At 38.7% G+C, this 18,100-nt stretch overlaps 2 protein-coding genes across 2 annotated transcripts in view; one reads left to right on the top strand and one right to left on the bottom strand.

Annotated features, from left to right (window-relative positions):
- rrp36 (ribosomal RNA processing 36) overlaps window positions 1-18,100 on the bottom strand; it is a 101,626-nt gene that overhangs the window by 57,754 nt on the left and 25,772 nt on the right. The window lies entirely within an intron of this gene.
- Window positions 1-18,100, top strand: part of ell (elongation factor RNA polymerase II) — a 49,376-nt gene that overhangs the window by 26,616 nt on the left and 4,660 nt on the right. Inside the window, exons 3-10 of the mRNA XM_083558165.1 lie at window positions 8,828-8,949; window positions 9,184-9,347; window positions 10,245-10,492; window positions 10,829-10,953; window positions 11,757-11,847; window positions 12,911-13,469; window positions 16,092-16,158; window positions 16,315-16,486. Coding sequence (XP_083414291.1) covers window positions 8,828-8,949; window positions 9,184-9,347; window positions 10,245-10,492; window positions 10,829-10,953; window positions 11,757-11,847; window positions 12,911-13,469; window positions 16,092-16,158; window positions 16,315-16,486 — 1,548 coding nt within the window. The remainder of the gene's footprint in view (window positions 1-8,827; window positions 8,950-9,183; window positions 9,348-10,244; window positions 10,493-10,828; window positions 10,954-11,756; window positions 11,848-12,910; window positions 13,470-16,091; window positions 16,159-16,314; window positions 16,487-18,100) is intronic.

Raw genomic sequence — 18,100 nt, 5'->3', positions numbered from 1 at the left:
TTTATGATAAAGGTGGGAAAGCCTGAAAGCTCGTTTTGCTTCAGTTTCGCAGACTCGTTTTCAGCAGCAGGAATTTCCCTCCTCTAAAAGTTCATCAGGGGTAAAAGGAAGTTGTTGAGTGAGTGTCGACTTGAACAGTGTAGGAAACAGTAATGTTTGTGGTTCGCTGTACAGCACTGGATACGGGGATGAGTATCACATAGAGAGGTTGTGATCATCACAGAACCTTTGATGGTGGATTGACAAGTTTTATAAGCTTTTAGTTAAAGTTACAAGAAAGAAAGAAGGGATTATAGACTGAAAGTTACAGGTAGAAATATAGGTCATAAGTAGGTGGATGGATGGAAAGAGATATTAGTAGATAGGTGTGTGCTACTGGTGATTGTGTACACAATGATTGTGAGAGAGATGGAAGAGGGTGTGAGGTGCAATGATTGAGGGAGAGATGGAATAAGTGTGTGTGTGAGGTGCAGTGATGGAGGGAGAGATGGAATGAGTGATAGATGGAATGAGTGTGTGTGAGGTGCAGTGATGGAGGGAGAGATGGAATGAGAGTGATGGATGGATGGAATGAGTGTGTGTGTGAGGTGCAGTGATGGAGGGAGAGATGGAATGAGTGATGGATGGAATGAGTGTGTGTGAGGTGCAGTGATGAAGGGAGAGATGGAATGAGAGTGATGGATGGAATGAGTGTGTGTGAGGTGCAGTGATGGAGAGGAGATGGAATGAGAGTGATGGATGGATGGAATGAGTGTGTGTGTGAGGTGCATTTTGCTGTCTTGAGAAGCGCTTGATTCAACAGTTTTTGTCTGTTTTTGTGTTTGAATATTATTCTTTTAAATATTTCTCCATCACAGCACATCGATTTTAAGATATTTGTTTTATAGAGTCTGTAGATTCTCATTAAATCTCTAAATGAAATGTCCCTCTACAGTATGGGCAGATCTGGAGGTCACAGGAGCTTATGTAGGTCTCTGCGTTGGCCCTTGGACACGGTTACTTCCTGTCTGTTCACCAGACTGGGACTGAAATGTTTAGACTAATCCCTAATGTAAATGTTTTCTAACGGTATCAATTCAAGTCGTTTTTGTTCTGCTCTCAGAAATGGACCTTTGTCCCAAAGCAGCTTCACAGAAATAAATAATTACAAATATAAATTTTTACATTATAAATGAGTCTTCAGTTTATCCTTAATGATCGAGCCGGCTGGCGACTGGTGCAGATAAAAACCTCCTGAGATGGTGTGAGAAAAAACGGAGAGAGAAACGAGCCTCAAAAGGGATCCTGTACTCATCTGGATGACTCTGAATATCCAGTCATTATAGGTTGAAGCTATCGATTATTCTACCGATTATTTAAATATTTTGGTAAAAGTACTGTCTACTTTTTTAAATCAAGTTAAAGTAAATAGAGAGATTCATGTTGTTTTATTTGTGTGTCTGTGAAGAGAGGAGACCGAGATGGCAGAGAGCGCCCCCTGAATTATGAAATATTAGAATAATGTATTGCTTTTATCTGTGCCTTTTTTTGCGTTATGAGGAAAAAATGCTGCAAAACACACCGGCGTGTTTTTCGACCCCAGATTGTGGAATGTGTGAGTCATGGCAGATTTTGGTGCTGATTTGAGACTTGGCGCATCAGTAAAACTAATTTTGACTGCTTAAAACATTTTTTTCCAGTGGAGTTAAAGGTTTTAATTTATTTATATATATTTTGAAGCCTTAATTAATATATAATACAAAAACTAATAAAAAAAAATTATTACCCAATGAATGTAATATTGGTTGTGAAATACAACCTTCCCATAACCAGCCGAGTGATTTCGAATCATTTTTGTATTTTGGTTTAAACAGATATAATTTTTAAGCTCTTCTGGTAGACGTAAATTGTTGTTATAAATCCGGGTTACGACAGCAGTAGATTTCGCTCTGTAGATTATAAAACGGTTTCTGCTGTTTGGAAATGAGGCTTCAGTCTCTGTCCAGAAACCCAAGAGAAGAGAATGTGTCCTTTAGGAGTAGAGAAAAACAAATAAATATGTGCGGCGCATCAGGGCTTCAGAAGGATACGTTTCTGAAAAGGAAATTACATACAAGGATAGAAATCTTTCCTTGTGTTATAGAAACGAGGTGGTGCTGCAGAAGAGCACTACCTCGTATGGCTATATAGCAGGATGTCTCATAAACATCAAAGTCTGGGGTTTGTTTAGGAACCGGAACCAAGTTATTCCTTTCCTTTCTTACGTGGCCAAAAAAAATGAAGCTTTCAATTAGCATAACAAATCGTTGGTCAGGAAATTACCCTCCCGAGACTCAATTTGCTCGTTTCACTTTTTGTCATGGAGCGTTAGAGGCTAGGGAGAGATCTACGGGATTTACGCAGTACTTGATTAGATTTGTAAAGCTTTGCCATTTCGTGCTCAAGAGTGAACACGGCAGAAGTTTGTTGGCTGTCGGTTCATCTTATGCACTGATTTGTTTACATTTTTAAAGCTATGGGTGTGTTCAATATATTTTTATTTATTTATAAAAAAAAATTCCCCATGTTGCTGAAATTGAAACTAATAAATAATCAGGGAATCTGATTTTCATGAAAATGACCATGAGATTCAATGATTTATAATAAACTAACATAATAAACCAAATAAATAAAACAAATATTTTTAGTAATCAAATCTAATAAATATATAGGATATTCTTGTAATGCTTTTTCTCTGGCGTGTTAGTTTTTTTTTCTTCTTCAGGTGAGGGGAAAACCACAGCATGTTGAGAATGCACTTTCCTCATAATGTCTTAGCGTTTCAGTGAAACATGCCTAATGATGTTGCTCAGCATTTACAGACCAACTGTATAAACTACACTGACTGCACACAGGAAATAATAAAAAAAACCACGAGTGCTGCGAGTAGTGTTGAGCTGTGTTTTTCAGCGATTGTGCTGTGTAATGGGTTGTATTCCCAGGTCACCTTCTTGGCCTTTGGGTGGATAATTAACCCAACCTGCTTATAACCTGCACAGTACTGAGCAAACTGAAGGAGCTCAAAAAACTTCCTGAGATAAAGATTGAAGAAGAAACCTTGAAAGGAACCAGAAAGAGAACCTGTCCTCCTCTGGGACATATTGAGTATTCATTCATTATAGCTTTCACATTATAAATAAACTGGTCACTGAGGTTAGTGTTGGATCTCTGTATATTAGCAAAACAGAAGAGATCAAAACGTTCTGTCTTTTGAAAAGCCGATCGACACTTTTGAGGCTACGTCTACACAAATCCAGATAAATAAAAAAACGCTAAAAAAGTAAAAAAAAAAAAAAAAGCGCTCTGTGTCCACACTACCGCTTTAAATCTTTTTTCCCTAAAAGTAGCTCATTAACACTGAAATGTCTAAAAACGCTTACGTTCCACGGAAGACGCTTTGACCCACGTGATAGAGTTCCTCTAAATAGTTCAAAATAGAATTGAAATCTAACACTTTGGAGCAAAGGAAAGGATCATTTCCTTGCACTGGTTAACCCAGACTCCTTCATACACAGTAACCTGTTGTGTGCATGTAGTGTATATACAAGGCTTTACAATAAGCACATTGCTTGAGGAAGAACCCACTGGTTACAGTAAAACCCTGTATTTACACTCGCCACAGTTCCGCTAACAAGGAAACCTAACTCAAGTAACCACCGAAACCCAACTCCAAACGGCGTGAGATGGAAAAACCTAGTGCAGATGCGGAGATGATGAAAAGCGATGATAAGTCCAGAGTTCGCATGAGGTCAGGTGTGTCTGAGGAGAGAAAAACAGTGGTAAGCAGCATCCATAGGGCTGTATTTTTATAGTAAATACTGTATGATGCTCAATGTTCACAGCTTTCAAAGCCCACAGCCAAATCATCCAAATGTTTCAGTTAACCTCACAGAGAGCCTCAGTAACAAACTGGTGTAACTGCATAGTTACTGAGGAGAGAAAGTGTTCAGACACTTATTTCTTTTCTGCTTTCTTTCATATGGCAAATCAAAAGCATCTTTCATTTAAATGTGTCCAGGCTCTTATTGAGATACAGCGATCGAGTCACCATGCTGCAGATTCTCTCCAGCGCATTCCGATTGGATGAGCTGCCGTCTTTGAGACTTCTCAAGCACTGTTATCATGGCCACATGGGTCTTGTTTACCTCCATGAACAAGGTCCTTCCAGCCCATAAACAGCTCCAAGATGGCTCCAGCTCCTGGTGGAATTTATTTTGGGTTTCACACTGATTATAAGTCCACGGTGCTCCAGAGAGATCTCAAAGGTTTACAAATGAATAGTCCCCTGGTGCTCTGTCTGCGGTGTTGAATCAAGTCTTTGATAATCAAAACAAACAGGTTGAACCTGCTCCTGGATCTGACTAAATAAAAAAGACTTTTAATATTTTCGAAAACATGATTTTTTTTTGGTTTTTACCTCAGTCATTAAGGCAAACGAAGTCAGAGGGAAATAAAGGGAATAATCACAGTAAAAGGTGTGGGAGGAGCAACAAGGCTTCTGGAGTAGAACATGAAGCCAAAACCCACATTATTTATAGTCGTCCACCTGCAGGCCACATGTGCAAAAGGACATTGGGTTAAAGCAGAATGATCTGAGAACACTGTGTGTTGTGTAAGTGTGTGGGTGGAGTGGGCAGTTAGTCCATGTCCCCTTTGCCACTCTGACACCATTGGGGGGGAGAATAACTATAATTATGTAACAAAAGCAATAAAGGAAAGAAATGGACTTTAAATTCACACTTATACACATGAGTTTTATTGACGTGGACATTTACCTCCAACAAGAATCAGACTCTGCTCTACTTTATAATCTCATTGTTTTGCGCAACAGTTTTCACTCAGCTGTTCGATTCAGAATGAGCGTTGCGTTGTTTTGAAGCACCACTTTATCTGACTTGAGTGTAATCAAGTCATTCAGGCAGACTGTTTACTTCCTGTTCTCTCTGATCAGTGTGTATGGGGCCGTGTATCGGCAAGAATCTGACCATACAATACGCATCACGATACTGGGGTTGCGATATGATACGGTGCGTTACTGAAAGCAAGGCTATATATTGTTGGTTTTTTTTATTTTGGGAATAGGATATTATTTTAGGAAAACTGGCATTAAGATCACACTATCATTTGCAAACTTCAGCAAAAAGAAATTGACCACAACTAAGTGGGATCTGCATTTACACTGACTATATTTAAAATGACACTGCAAACCTATACCCCTTAAACCCACCTATACGAAGAAACCAGTCTTACACGTATCACAGTGGCATCAAGTGTTTTACAAACACAATTAGTATCGTTGTGCCCAACATGGTGATTCTTAATATTGCCATTAGTATTAGACTAGTAGTAGACGCGTGATCTGAGCGCCAACTAGTGTTTTACATCTAAAAGCTTAAATCCTATGGGAGGCGAGAAAATGAAGAGTAAGAAAGAATATTTCTTCTATCAATGTAGAGAATGCAGTCAGGCAAGGGGGTCCACTTTTAACTTTCACTTTGTATATTTATATAGCGCTGTCCTTTTAGCCACGCTGAACATTTGACAAGTATGAGATCCTGAGGCAGCTTTTTCTGTAGCTCAATTCCTGCACCATATCTGCCTCAAGATGTTAGTTTGGCACATAGAGAACCACAGAGTTCCTCTAAATAGATCTCTAAAAGGAGTTTCCTTTTCAGTTTTTAGAACACACTGTGACTCGAACACATGTCGAAAGTAGGTTTATATGGTGAGCAGCTCTGTTTTATGTAATGCAGTCTTACATTCGTCCACGTCATTCAGTTTAATTTGGATTGTCGTTTGAATTTTTTTATTACATTTTCTTTCAAGGCACTATGAGTTGTTTTTTCCTTCTCTGCCCCTCTGGTACAGATGTGTGAAGGGTAAAAATGTTTTTATAGGCAGTAGAACTAGAGCAGGACCCTTTTAAAGAGCAGGGGTACAGCCCTGGGTGTCTACACATGAGGACGGTGGTAGCTTAGCGGTTAAAGCATTGGATCCAAAGGTTGTGAGTTAAAATCTGAGCCATCACTTATGGGCCCCTGAGCAAGGCCCTTAAACCTGCAGATGCTCAGTTATATGAATAAAATTGACAGACATAAGGACTTCTGCTAAATGCCATAAATGTAATGTACACGTTTCTGGTATCACTGATGCCCATATTGTTATTTATAATTTATTAAATATATTGTTTATTAATTAATATATTCATATTAATTTCAATAAGCACATTTTTATGGTTCAGTACTGTTGTTTTTCTTTTTTTTTTCCTTCTGTGAATTTTTAAGACTGGAAACTTTCCTTGGGAATTAATGGGAATAAACTGGGAATTGACAAAATTGCAGGTTCACCTGTAACAGTTAACTTAAAAGTGTCTGGCAGGATATTCTTGATCAAAACAATCAGATTTAATGCAGTTTCAGTTGAAATTCTACCCTGCATATTCATCAACCACATGCACACACAGCACACTTACTGCAGGGCTGCAGAGGTCACGCCCCCTACATGCACTGTGCATTGCTCCATAACATAACACGCGTCATTTCTTGAATCCTGCACACAAAACAATGCCAATGTCCATCTTTGCATGAAAACTCGCTGTCTTGTGCTGTGTGTAAGCCATTGTGCAACAAAAGAATACTAACTATTAAATCAAAGTAAAAAAGCTATTTTTTTTTTTTTTTTTATCTGTACGAGTTTGCATGCAAAATGTTTCTATTTGTTTGTATATGATGCAGTAAATTTCCCCAAATTCCGAATTAATTCCCATAAAATCCCATAAATTCTTTGTAAGTTTCCAACTTGGTATATTTCCAATATTCTTCAGATGAAGTTTCCATGTTGCAGTGCAGAACAAAATAAACTAATCTAGCTTTAGGAGGCATAATAAATAAATACATTTAAAAGCATAATAAAATTTTCACAATAATACTGGTCACTTCGGCCGATGTCGTTTTCTGTTAAAAAAAAATTGTGACCCTCAAAGAAAAAAAGGTTTGGGGACCCCTGAAGATGAAGATACAAATTATTTTATTTAAATAAAACATCAGATCCTCTGAATGTATTCATCCATATTGATCTGTGAATGTGCTGCATAGTGACACGCTTCTGTAGAATGTAGGGCCACTGAATTCCTTTTCAAACGTTTTCTAGAGGCACGTTTATGTTCAGTTTTCACCAACATGGGCATTTCAAACACGTGTAGTGTGGGGTGACGAACTGAAGAAGTGCTTAAGGTGCACATCTAGAAGCTTAGGTTTTGTTTTATTGTCTAAAGTTTTTACAGAAAACAGAGTATTCAAGAGGCAGTGGAATTCTTGTGGCACAGTGTAAATAAAGCGCGTAAACAGTAGCGAACAGAGAGGGCAACGTGCGGAGAGATTTCACAGGGGTGTAAGAAAAGCTGGCGCACAGGTCGAGCACGAGAGGAATGAGCAGTGCAAACAGAGCGTGAATAGTGCAGGCTGAGGAGTACGTCATTCACATCTGTGAAAGTGTGGATTATTGGTCAGCCATCAGAGACGCCACGGTACGGAGAAGCAGCGCAGGTTACAATGAGGCTGCTACGACTTGCATGTCTGAGATGTGGAGTGCGTGCATTGATAAACGTGTTCGCAATTTCAGTGTGTAGAAACCAAGTCAATGTAATTTGTTACTGTATTTAAGAAGCTTATGGTCATATCTGTCCTTTACTGAAGTATTTCCATTTGCAGAGACTTTAACTTTACTACATTTCAAAGTCAAAAATCTTACTTTTTACTCAACAATCAGTTCCTTTTAATTTATGAGTGGATAAAAACTTAACTGGTCAATCACAAAGCAAGACACTGATCAGGGTAGAGGCGTTTTAAACCTGTTTTGATTGCCGTTTATGGTAAATGAAAATAGGAACATTATAGCCATAATAAATAGTACTTTGGATACTTAAGTGCATTTGAAGGCAAATACTTTTGTACTTTTTCTTAAGTGAAATTTTAGCACTCTTACTGCAGAAGTATTTTCCCTACTGTATCTGTAGTACATGGTTTGTGTACTTCATCCACCCCTGGTAGAAACCGTCAGAGGGTGAAAACATTTCTTCAGCGTTGTTTCGTTTCACTGTGTACTGCACTGTATGTTGTTGGAATGACAGTAAATGCCTATTTGACTTGAACTTTGTTGCACTGAGCTTTGCGTTTCCGGCCTCCGGTGTTTGCATGCATTGAATGGGAGTCAAAGGAGTAAAAACTGAGTGCTTTACTGGTGATATAGCAGGATGAGGCGCTAAACAACAACCTGTACAGAATGAATAGAAGGGATGTTCAATTATACAGACAAATTCATGACTGTTTGGTTATAAACAAATAAATCTCAAACCATCGAGCCGCCACTTGTTCAACTCGATTATTACACTCTATATACTCCGAACAGGCATAACATTATGACCACCTGCCTATTATTGTCTCGGTCCCTCTTTTGCTGCCAAAAAAGTCCTGACCTGTCGAGCATTACAGCATAGTAATGCATAGTTCCCGTCTTGTCCCCACGATCATCAGTAAACCTCGGCCGCCCATGACCATGTCGCCGGTTCACCACTGTTTCTTCCTTGGACCACTTTTTGGAGACGCTCAGACCCATTTGTCTAGCCGTCACAATTTGGCGCGTGTCAAACTCGCTCAAATCCTAACAGGTGCCATGATGAAGAGATAATCAATGTTATTCACTTCACTGCTTATAAAGCTGTAATGATATGCCTGATAGGGTATAAACCTACAGCTTATCCATTTGATGTTTTTCTGAGTAATGTTTTGTTTTGTGATTTCTCTACCAACAGAAAATCTCAATACCCCAGTCGACGAGTCCAAATAATCTCAGAACGTTTACCTTCTATCTCTCCAATGTGGGGAGGGATAACCCCCAGGGCAGCTTCGACTGCATCCAGCAGTACATTACAAGGTAGGCTAGATCTCTCTCTCTCTCTGTTTCCCAGAGGAGCAAACATTTCTCTAATTGTAGCTCTTCATGTCAGTAGATGGATATCACCCATTTATTTTGGGGCATTTTATTTCTAGTCTCTATTTGCACAATCGTAATCAGGCGGTACAGATTTTGTCATTTCTATACAGCAGGTTAGTTCCAGGTGATGGTAAATTCAGATTGGTGATGATTTTCCCCTCTGTTTTTTTTCAGTGAAGGGAGCATACAGCTCGACTGCCTGGGAGGGATCCAGGATAAGATTACGGTGTGTGCCACAGACGACTCGTACCAGAAGGCCAGGCAGAGCATGGCTCAGGCCGAGGAGGAGACACGCAGCCGAGGTGCCATCGTTATCAAGCCTGGCGGGAGATACGTGGGTAAGACCGGGAAAAAAGAAACCCTCAATGTGATGTCTGATGATTTTTGTAGTGGTGTGAGAAAACCTATTTGAAAATTTTTTACATTTTTTTTAAAGTAAACCAAATTGTTTTAATGTGTTTTAACTATAAGTTGTATTGGAAAACTGATTCATCTTTAAAAGCAGTTTTTTGCAGCAAACGCTTGCACAACTCATTATAACCAATGCCACGGGGTTCTCAACGAGCTCGCATTGGTTCCAAACAGTTGCCGACCTCCCAGTGTTCCCGACTCGTAGTTCTGAAAATTTCCCTGCACCGCCCTGTACCAAAGATTATATTCAAATAGATGTCCTTCCTTTTATTTACAGTTTCATAATGTTCAAAATGAAATTAATGGAAAACATATTCTGTGTTGCTAACAGTTAAATTTTTTTTTATACATTTCTTACTCACTGGAACTTATAGTACAATTAGGAACAATCGAATTTAGTGTACAATTTAGTACGGCTTCCCCCAACACACACACACACACACACACACACACACACACACACACACTTTTTTTTTCTCATTATATATGGAAAGCCCTAGTTTGGGCGTCTCTACTCCAAAGGTTTTGCAACAAAATATGAGGTTCAGGGTGCCATCATTTTTGTCTACACCACTTTAATTATGATTTATTACTATTTAAAATATTCTGTTGAAACAGAAAACCCAAAAGCAAAGCTCCTGAACAATTGTCAGTTTCAAGTTATTTCAGATATTATTTCAAGTTATGGATTTTTATTTAGAAATTGTAATTTCATCTTTTTTATTTATTTATTTATTTTTAGAAAGGGTACCAGCGAAGTCTGAATATATACACACATGCGAACCTGACTTTTGTATGGTGGTCTTGTATATTCCTTGTTGCAGGTAAACGGGTCCAGATCCGGAAACCAGCCATGGCCCTTTCGGATGTCGCCCCTCTGCGGCGCGCCCCCCGTCCTGTACTCATCTCTAGCAGCATGAAGAAGAGCACGGCGCCACCACGGCCACTCAGGGAGCGCCTGGTCCACTTACTCGCCCTCAAACCCTACCGGAAGCCTGAGCTGCTGGTTCGTCTCACAAAGGACGGCCTCTCACCCCAGGACAAAGACACTTTGGACAGCCTCCTGCAACAGGTTCCTGTCACTCTGCAAACACAATTAATTTCACAGAGGGGAAAAAAACCACATTGTGTTATAAGAACAGATTGTGTGTGTGTAGGTTACGAGTTCATGCAGGAATTTCTAATGTAGGAAATGTAGATGCTGGTAACTGCTCTTACCAAGTTGCTAAGCTGTTATGCATTTTCGGCCAAATTTCCATGTCCTGAAATGCCTACTGTAGCACTTGTGTGCTGGAAAAAGTTTTTTATGCTAAGCTTTTAGAATTTTTGGAATTCTTTCTTTTTGCATATTATTGTTACAATTCTGTATAGATGTGTTTCCCTCATTTATTTATTTATTTGTGTGTAGGTGGCTAATCTGAATAGCAAGGACAACACCTTCACATTGAAGGACTGTTTGTTTAAGGAGGTTCAGAAGAATTGGCCTGGCTACACTGAGGTAGACCAGCAAATTCTAAAGAGGATCCTTGTGCGGTAAGCTGAGTGTAGAACCCAGGTCTGAATTTACACATTTTATTTTCCTTATGGATTAAATTTTTTTTTTAATTTTTTTTTTTTACTTCTTGGAAAATAAATATGAAGAATTGAAGCCTGTGCTGGAATATTCTTTGTATCTGTAGTGTCTTGCTGTACGTTGAATCATGAGTCTCGCTAGGAATTTATGTATTATAATAAATGTATTTATTATTATTATTATTTGTCCTGCAAGAGGACGATCAGTGGCTGGAAAATCTGCCCAAAAATTAGCAATCAGAGCTGCGGAGACTCAGTCGGACTTTAGTTCCGAATTAGTGACAGTTGTGCAAGAGTCATGCAGACAAACAGTGCAAAGGTCTTATAAGCGTATATGATGTGAACACTGAGTGTGTCTGGTGTCTGGCAAAGATCCAGCCTCTGTTTCTTTTTCTGTTTTTTCAATATTTTTTTTAATTCATCCTCTCAAATCCACATCATTTTACCCAGCGGTACCTGTGGCCCAATGCCCCCTGCTCATGGACCCTAATCACGTTGTCTATTTTGGTTTGGTCTGGGATTTGTAATGCCAACTGCATGTTTTACTGGAATCTAAAAAAATGACCGGCAGTACAACACACCAAGACCCTAGTGAACCAAATCTTTTCATGTCACGTGTGATTCTCAAAATCTGATTTTTTTTTCCCCCATGTGCATTCATGTGAGAGGACAATTGAGCTGTTTAGTAATTATCATTTAATTTTTTGATATACATTTGCTGCATCTGTGTGATTCTCTTTTTTTTGTGTGTTGTTTCTTTATAGGAAACTGTGCAAGGCTCAGAGCAGTGGTCCTGTGCTTGGGGAGAATCCCGTCAGCCCGCATAAAGAACAGGCCAGTAGCTCTCCGTCTCAGGTTAGCCCACTCTGTATTCTAATGGAGCTAAAATTTCATTTCATTTCTCTTCACGTTTGGATTTCACTTGCATTTTGAAGTCAGAAACAGAAAAAAGTACAAGATTGCTAATGCATTAGGTTTTCTTCATGTTCATGTAACTAAATGGTCTTAATCCATTTCTAAACAAAAAAAAACAATGTTATTCATTGAAAACCGATTGTCATATTGACTACATTGTTTGTTTGTTTGGGTTGCTGCGCTGTCTCCGAGGCCCTCTAATGGCTGGCTGTGGTACACATTTCAACCCCAGACTATATACTGTGTTTGTTTTATATATATATATATATATATATATATATATATATATATATATATATATATATATATATATATATATATATATATATTAAATATATTAAAACTAGTAAAATATCCAGTGTGTTGTCATGGCATTACTTTATAATAAACTTACTGCTGTTTTAATTAACTGCTTTGCTTATACAGTCCAGTGGAGGGAATAATATTTTTCTGAAGGGTCTTCCTCTATTTGCTGTTGCTAATCAGTCACAGCTGTGCAGCTCGTAACTGGATTTTGAACTCGTACAGCCGGGGACGTTCCACGTGCAGAGTTGCCTTCACTGCGGCGAAACAAAGCGCAACACGTTGATTCATTCGTACTGTTTCTACTTTCTATTAAATTAATTGAAATGTAATTCAAACTAAGGCTAAATTACAAACAGTGGCTTCTGTTTTTTCAGGAATATGGCATTTAAAATAATATTTTTGTCCAGGGCTATCATATTGATAATTCAAGCAGACTCGCTTGTGTTAAAGGACATGCTAAAAGACATGCACAGAAACGAAATTACTTCTGTGCAGCCTAACGTTTGTGAATGTAATTTCTGCTTTCAGTGCATCTAAAGCTTCCTGGCACATCCACTGAATGGTCTAAGCATACTCTTAGTGTATCTTTAGCGAATAGAGATGTTTTGGGCTATTTGGTGTATTGCTGTAGGCTTTCTTTGCTCTTTTTTTGTATTGTTAGCACCTCTTCTAAGAGTCCCAAGTTTGTGTTCTACAGAAAAGAACTACTGAAGATTTTATCGACCCGTTGGCAAACAAGAAGCCCAGGATATCACACCTGATCAACAAGGGATCTGCACCCGTCAACGGAAAGTTAAACACTTCGAACGGGAAGGACTCGAGCGGCTTATCCAGTGCCCCGCTTCCGCTATTGGATCTGTCGCAACATCTTGAGCCTCTGTCGGACGTCAGCAACGACTCGAGCCACAATGGCCGGGACTGTGAAGGCCAGGATGCGGCAGTGGCTGAGAGGCTTAGCCAAACAACAGCCTTAACAGGGAGCTCTCTGCAGACTGAGTCAGGCTTAGGCTCCACACCTTTGGCACCTTGCATCAGAGAAGGATCAAAGGAGCGCAGCAGCTCGCCCTCATTGCATGGCAAACCGAAGAAGTCCAAAAAACGTAAAGACAAAGACAAGTCCAGAAAGAGAGATCCGGAGAAGGAAAAGAGAGAGAGGAAAGGAGTGGTGGACAGGGACGGTTCGCAGCTGAAGAAATTGTGCCAGGTTACTACGAGTCCAGACCTGAACATGACAAGTATTCCACATAAAAGCACAGGTACAGTGTCTACATTGTATTTAGTGTGTGTGTGTGTGTGTGTGTGTGTGTGTGTGTGTGTGTGTGTGTGTGTGTGTGTGTGTGTGTGTGTGTGTGTGTGTGTGTGTGAGATGAATCTATATAATATACGAGTTTCAATTTTTATATTGAATAACAAATAAATCAACCTTTTAATAATATTCAAATTCATTGAGATGTGTATGTGTGGGTGTGTGTGTGGGTGGGTGTACTATATGTATTTGGTGCATTGGCATAAAAGTTAAATGATGTGATGCATCGATTAAAACCTAACTAACCGGAACCTAACTAACAGCAAGTTGCGGATTATCTTAAAATTTGTGGGAATCCGCAGTGGAACCGAATCTTCAGGAACGTTAGGAATAACATTTTTAACTGTTTTTACCAACAAATTTCATAAAATATTTAAAGCACATTATTAGTGACATAATGTCTAGAGAATTCACTAAGGTACGATAGGGGCTGTGGGGGGGTGTCCAAAATGCGCAGATTTTCAGAACTTGCAGGTTTTTTTTTTTTTTTTTACATAACCCCTGCGAATTTCAAGGGACCACTGTCTTACAGTACTGTTAAATGCTGTATTCTGATTGTTCAGAAAGCGTCCATAACTTTTATATTAACGTAAATTTTTTTGGGTGTATATATATATATATATATATATATATATATATATATATACATACATACACACACACACACACGGTGGGACAAAAAAATTTAGTCAGCCACCAATTTTGCAAGTTCTCCCACTTAAAATGATGAGAGAGGCCTGTAATTTTTATCATAGGTACATTTCAACTATGAGAGACACAATGAGAAAAATAAATCCATTGTCTGATTTTTAAAGAATTTATTTGCAAATTAAGTATTTGGTCAATAATTTGGTTATATACCCTTTGTTGGTAATGATGGAGACCAAAGTTTTCTGTAAGTCTCCACAAGGTTTTTACACACTGTTGCTGGTAGTTTGGTCCATTCCTCCATGCAGATCTCCTCTAGAGCAGTGATGTTTGGGGGCTGTCGCTGGGCAACACGGATTTTCAACTCCCTCCAAATATTTTCTATGGGGTTGAGATCTGGAGACTGGCTAGGCCACTCCAGGACCTTGAAATGCTTCTTACGAAGCCACTCCTTCGTTGCCCGGGCGGTGGGTTTGGCATCATTGTCATGCTGAAAGATCCAGCCACGTTTCATCTTCAATGCCCTTGCTGATAGAAAAAGGTTTTCACACAAAATCTCATGATACATGGCCCCATTCATTCTTTCCTTTACACGGATCAGTCATCCTGGTCCCTTTGCAGAAAAACAGCCCCAAAGCATGATGTTTCCACCCCCATGCTTCACAGTAGGTATGGTGTTCTTTGGATGCAACTCAGCATTCTTTCTCCTTGAAACATGACAAGTTGAGTTTTTACCAAGAAGATCTATTTTGGTTTCATCTGTCCATATAACATTCTCCCAATCCTCTTCTGGGTCATCCAAACGCTCTCTAGCAAACATCAGACGGGCCCAGACATGTACTGTCTTAAGCAGGGGGACACGTCTGGCACTGCAGGATTTGAGTCCCTGGCGGCGTAGTGTGTTACTGATGGTAGCCTTTGTTACTTTGGTCCCAGCTCTCTGCAGGTCATTTACTAGGTCCCCCTGTGTGGTTCTGGGGTGAGATCTTGCGTGGAGCCCCAGATCGAGGGAGATTATCAGTGGTCTTGTATGTCTTCCATTTTCTAATAATTGCTCCCACAGTTGATTTCTTCACACTAAGCTGCTTACCTATTGCAGATTCAGTCTTCCCAGCCTGGTGCAGGTCTACCATTTTGTTTCCGGTGTTCTTTGACAGCTCTTTGGTCTTGGCCATAGTGGAGTTTGGAGTCTGACTGTTTGAGGTTGTGGACAGGTGTCTTTTATACTGATACTGAGTTCAAATAGGTGTCATTAATACAGGTAACAAGTGGTGGACAAAGGAGCCTCTTAAAGAAGTTGTTACAGGTCTGTGAGAGCCAGAATTCTTGCTTTTTTTGTAGGTGACCAAATACTAATTTTCCACCATAGTTAGCAAATAAATTCTTCAAAAATCAGACAACGTGATTTTCATGATTTTTTTTTTCTCATTGTGTCTCTCATAGTCGAAATGTACCTATGATGAAAATTACAGTCCTCTCTCATCTTTTTTAAGTGGGAGAACTTGCACAATTGGTGGCTGACTAAATACCTTTTTGCCACACTCTGTGTGTGTGTGTGTGTGTGTGTGTGTGTGTGTGTGTGTGTGTGTGTGTGTGTGTGTGTGTGTGTGTGTGTGTGTGTGTGTGTGTGTGTGTGTATATTAGTAAACACAAGCTTTCACATTGTGAAATGCACTATGAAAATGATGTGGTATTTTTAGTTTTATGTATTATACTTCCTCTGAATTCCTTTTATTTTTCTGTTTAGATATTTTTGGCCGTTACATATTTACACACTTTACACAAACGAATACGATTAGATTTTCGACTAGTAAGAACCATTTTTTAACACATCTAACTGCAAGGTTTTGAATCATAATGCACATCTTGTCGTTACTTCTGTTTGGCCTCGGCATCTTGACATCTCATATTTGTTTCCTTTTAGATCTGAATGGAATGTACAACAGCTCCAGTGTTCCTGCTTCTTCTTCAGTACTGACAGACTATTTACAGTAAGCTCTCTTCGTCTCCGCATTTCTGAAATACCTGGCTTAATTTGACACGGGCTTTCACGTAATTCAATGCGAATTATGTCTGGTTTTGATTTCTTTGCTAATGTTAAATGTATGGTTATTGAGACAATAACATTTTTGTGTGTGTGTGAGCAGAAAATACACTGAGATCGGCTCGCCGGAGCAGCGTCAGACCTATAAAAATGACTTTAACGCTGAGTATAGTGAGTACCGGGGACTCCACGCACGAATAGAGGGGATCACCAGGCAGTTCACTGTGCTGGATGCTGAGCTTAAACAGCTCCAACAAGGCACAGATCAGTATAAGGTAAAAAAGAAAAAAATTATAATAAAATGTACCAATACACACTGATTCAGTCTGAATAGGTAATAGCTCTTAGTTGCACAGTTTAAACACAGTCAACTGACTGAGTGTGAAGACATCACCCACAATCACACTCTCCGGCTCATGGTATTTCTCATTCTTACCGTTTGTAATGTTTTTAATAATTTATAATCACACTCTTAATATCAGACAAATGAGGACGACTTTCCCTTTTGAGTCTGGTCCATCTCTAGGTTTCTTCCTCATACCATCTAAAGGCATTTTTCCTTGCCACAGTTGCCCCAGGCTGCACATCAGGGATAAATACACACACAATTAAATGTGAACTTTACTTCTATATTTCTCAAGGCAGCTTTACAGAATGTGAGACAATGTCTATTGTTAAAAACACGCTATAGAAATAAACTGTAATTTAATTATTTGGCTGAGTCATATAAGGAACAGAAAAAAACACACTTAGGCACAACTCTTGACTGTTTCACCTGATGTAGGTCAATATGTATAATTATCTCACACTGATGTCTCGCATATTTTTTTCACTATTCACTACACTAAGTTCAACAGTTCATTTAATATTGACATCTTGTAGGTGTGTAACGGTACACAGATTTCATGGTGCGGTATGTATTTCGGTTTTTAGGTTGTGGTTTGGTTCAATTTTGGTTCGATTAGGGGGAAGATCTTTTTTTTTTATTAACACAGTTTATTATTATTATTAATATTAACATTAGTGGGCGTCGATGTTTAAAAAATTTTAAAACAATTTTAAATAAAGGTTCTGCTTGGTTAAATAATATATAAAATATTATAGAATATTTAATTAAAAGAAATTATATAAAAATTAAATCAAATAATGCAATACACTTTTTGTATTTTATTGATTAAATTAAGCAATGGATTAAAACAGCACAAATTAAATTGATTTAATAAAATTTAACAAATGGAAAAATTAATAGTTTACATTTGTTAGACACCATTTGGGTAATGCATATGCATATGTAAGTGTGTGTTTGTGTTTTACATTTAATATAAAACTTTCAGAAAATATGATCTATTTAAGAAATGTACTACTTATTCAGCATAATTTAACAAATGTCTTTATTCTTTCCATCCTTCATTCCCTCACTTCCTTGATATGCGGAATTGTCAGGGCTTTCTCCTTTCAAGCGAAATCTTGAAGCTGAACATAAAACGCAAAAGAATCCAATATCGCTAGCTATGGCTATGACCCGGAAGTGGCAGTGCTACAACGCACTACAAATTGTATTTCCAGTACGGAGTGAGTCGTCATGGTGACACTGCGCTAACTCTAGTTTCTCTCCGCCACTGTTGTTTATGTTTTCAAGTTTAATAATAATTTAAAAAATGCGCGCAGTGAGATGTGGAGACTAAACAAGCTTGCGTTCCGCCACTTAATATGTTCGTGAAGGTACTCGGATTTGAACTGTCAACAGATTTGGAACGTAAAAAGGAATGCATTCGGTACACATGACAAACACAAAGTTATAGTAAAGCGTAACGCTACATTCCTACGTCATTGTGATTTTGTCATTTACTTCACACAAAAGTTAAAACACAGGGTAAATTGAACCAAAT

This window comes from Silurus aristotelis, assembly GCF_946808225.1.
Source record: "Silurus aristotelis genome assembly, chromosome: 13".
Lineage (NCBI taxonomy): Eukaryota > Metazoa > Chordata > Actinopteri > Siluriformes > Siluridae > Silurus > Silurus aristotelis.
The sequence above is the reverse complement of the archived record's forward strand: the minus strand, read 5'-3'. Positions and strand labels throughout refer to the sequence as shown.